The sequence below is a fragment of the Aplysia californica genome, unplaced genomic scaffold (genome assembly GCF_000002075.1).
Source record: "Aplysia californica isolate F4 #8 unplaced genomic scaffold, AplCal3.0 scaffold00315, whole genome shotgun sequence".
NCBI lineage: Eukaryota > Metazoa > Mollusca > Gastropoda > Aplysiida > Aplysiidae > Aplysia > Aplysia californica.
The window spans coordinates 640,323-642,822 of NW_004797585.1; the positions used below are offsets into that span (position 1 = coordinate 640,323).

General features: G+C 42.5%; 1 protein-coding gene across 1 annotated transcript in view; it reads left to right on the forward strand.

Annotated features, from left to right (window-relative positions):
* The first annotated feature begins 2,436 nt into the window (after positions 1–2,436).
* LOC118477958 overlaps positions 2,437–2,500 on the forward strand; it is a 2,943-nt gene continuing 2,879 nt past the window's right edge. The window contains exon 1 of the mRNA XM_035970733.1: positions 2,437–2,500. This exon is cut by the window's right edge and continues 654 nt beyond it. Coding sequence (XP_035826626.1) covers positions 2,495–2,500 — 6 coding nt within the window. The 5' untranslated portion in view covers positions 2,437–2,494.

Here is a 2,500-nt window from a genome sequence, read left to right on the forward strand (position 1 = left end):
GAGAGAGAGAGAGAGAGAGAGATAGATAGAGAGAGAGAACCACCAGTACGCCAAACACAAACAGTACGGTGACCTTAAGATCTCCCCAATGAGCTTAACAAAAACAAATGACTGTAACATCCCTGGATCTACCGTAAACGTTTTCCATACAAACATACTTTACTGGCTGGTCCCAAAAATCTGGATCGTCAGCAGGAATTAGCTGTGTTTAGCAGCTAGCAGAAAGAGGTGGATGAGGAGAAAGAAGGGGAGGGGGAGGGGTGGAAGGGGGTTAGAGGAGAAGGAGGGTTTACTACTGACCTGTTTCACAACTTGATTATAGGCAAAGTGCACATGTCAGCAGATAGTTGCGAGTAAACATCTTGTTATTTCACTTCACTGCGCGTTCTAAAACCACGTCATTCAAAAACGAAATGAAGTAATCTAATTTTGAAACAGATTTTCGCCATGACCTTACTGATGTAAACTCCTGATTACTCCACGATAATTTTCAATTCCCCTGGTGAACCCGGAGACGTTTAGACATCTTGCTTATTTTGCTAAAATTTCATAATGTTTCAGAAAACAGACCCCGTTTCTTTTGGAGGAAAGTTCCACGTTAAAAAGACCGTCCGTGAACCCAGTTTCTTATCATCGCTCCAGGGGGCAAGATTCCCCATCTCCGTCTCTGGCACAAACATCCTGTTTCTCTCCATTATTATGGAAAAGTGTTTACGTAGGCTATAACAACATTAACACGGAGCTCAGTGGAAAGTGCAGCTTCATCTCTTTTCAGAGCTTTATTTTTTCAATTAAGTTTTGTTTTTGCTCCCCGCTCCTCCTTCATAAAAGCCAGCGTGCCTGTGTCTAGCACTGCAACGTCTTGGTGAGCTGTGACTTTGCGCGTGAGCTTTCACCAAACTACCGGATCTGTGAGAAGTAGATCAGGGAGGGACTTTGTGCCTTTCACCAAACTACCGGACTTGTGAGAGGCTACAGCAGGGTGAGTGACGTAGCGACAATTATCATCGACTAGCAACAGGGTCACCTTTTTGTGCTTGTTGTTATTGTTGTCATCGTTGTTGTTGTTGTTGTTGGTGGGGTTGTTCTCGTTGTTGTTGTCATTGTTGTAGTTGTTGTTGTCATTTTTGTTATTGTTGTTGTTGTCGTCATTGTTGTTGTTGTCGTCATTGTTGTTGTTATTGTAGTTATTATCATCAACAACAAATGACACCATTTTCTATAGTATGTGTTGGCAGGACTATTGACAGACGTATGTCGTATGAAAATATATCTGAAGAGATGAAGTTTCTCATTTTTTTGTAAATCACTGCTTCACTTTTGGTACTAAAATAAAAAAAAAGAATGTCACAACTTTCAGTAATACAATCTGGACCTTTTACCCTCACTTACAGTGCCCTAAACATTCGTGGCTCAACCTATCCTCAAACTTCTCTTAAACTGGAGAATCAATGCCATCCACACTTTGCACAGCAAATTGTATCAATTTGTCTCAACTTAATCATATCTTTTTTCACAACAATCGAGGCTAGACTCAAAAACTTTCCTCCGTAAATAGATATCTATATAATACTACAACTCTCCGTCGCGCGGAAAATGTTAATGGAAGTGTTCACAGCAGTTCCCACTTCTCACACGCAACACATTTTGCACACGTATGTGGCCTACGTCACAGCTCCCCAATGACACTTTTTAGAGGTAAAACTTTAGCCCGTGCATAATCACGATCTCCTGATCAATGACAAGTGAAATTGGTAAAAAGTTCTGCTCTTACTTTATAGTTAGTTTGAAGCTGTCATTCCGAACTTAATTTAGGGGGATGTCGTGGTCGAGAGGTTAAGGCGTTCACCTCTTATTCAATGGGTTCCGGGTTCGAATCCAAACAGCGACGGAAAATTTTCTTCTCTAAAAGTTTCTCTTTTCACCTCCTTTCCTGCTGTCTGACAATGTTCTGTCTTCTGCTTTCGTGTCCACTTTCTGCCCCCCACCCCTCACCTCCTTTGCCCCTCCTCTGGGCTCCTCTTTCTGCAGCCTTTCGACTACTGTTGCTCCTTGGTTCCTTCTTACTGCTGTCTTTCAGCCGCACCCATTATCTAATTGTAGGTAACATCTACCACCTGGCCTTCTCGGATAAAAGTGAAAAATTTCGAGAGGTCCCGGGGGGCAAGTTGCGTACGTTAAAGATCCCTTGGTGGTCTAAAACCGATAAGAGTAGGCTTCACCCGCCACCCTCATTCTTCATTCCTCCTTCATACCCCTCTCCCACCCCAACGGTCCGGACAGTTGTGGCTGGCTTCGACTGTAGTGTTGACCCCAAAAAAATATTGGATAGTTCTGACATCTTTGAAATTATTTTTTTAAAAGTATACATTCCCCAAGAAAGTATTCAAAATTGAGTGTTTTCTTTCATTCTCTCTCTCAATATGCCCTGCAGACTTCTAGGAAAAGTTGCTGGGAGATCTTTGGCACCCAAATACCACGCTGTGTCCTGACAATGGCC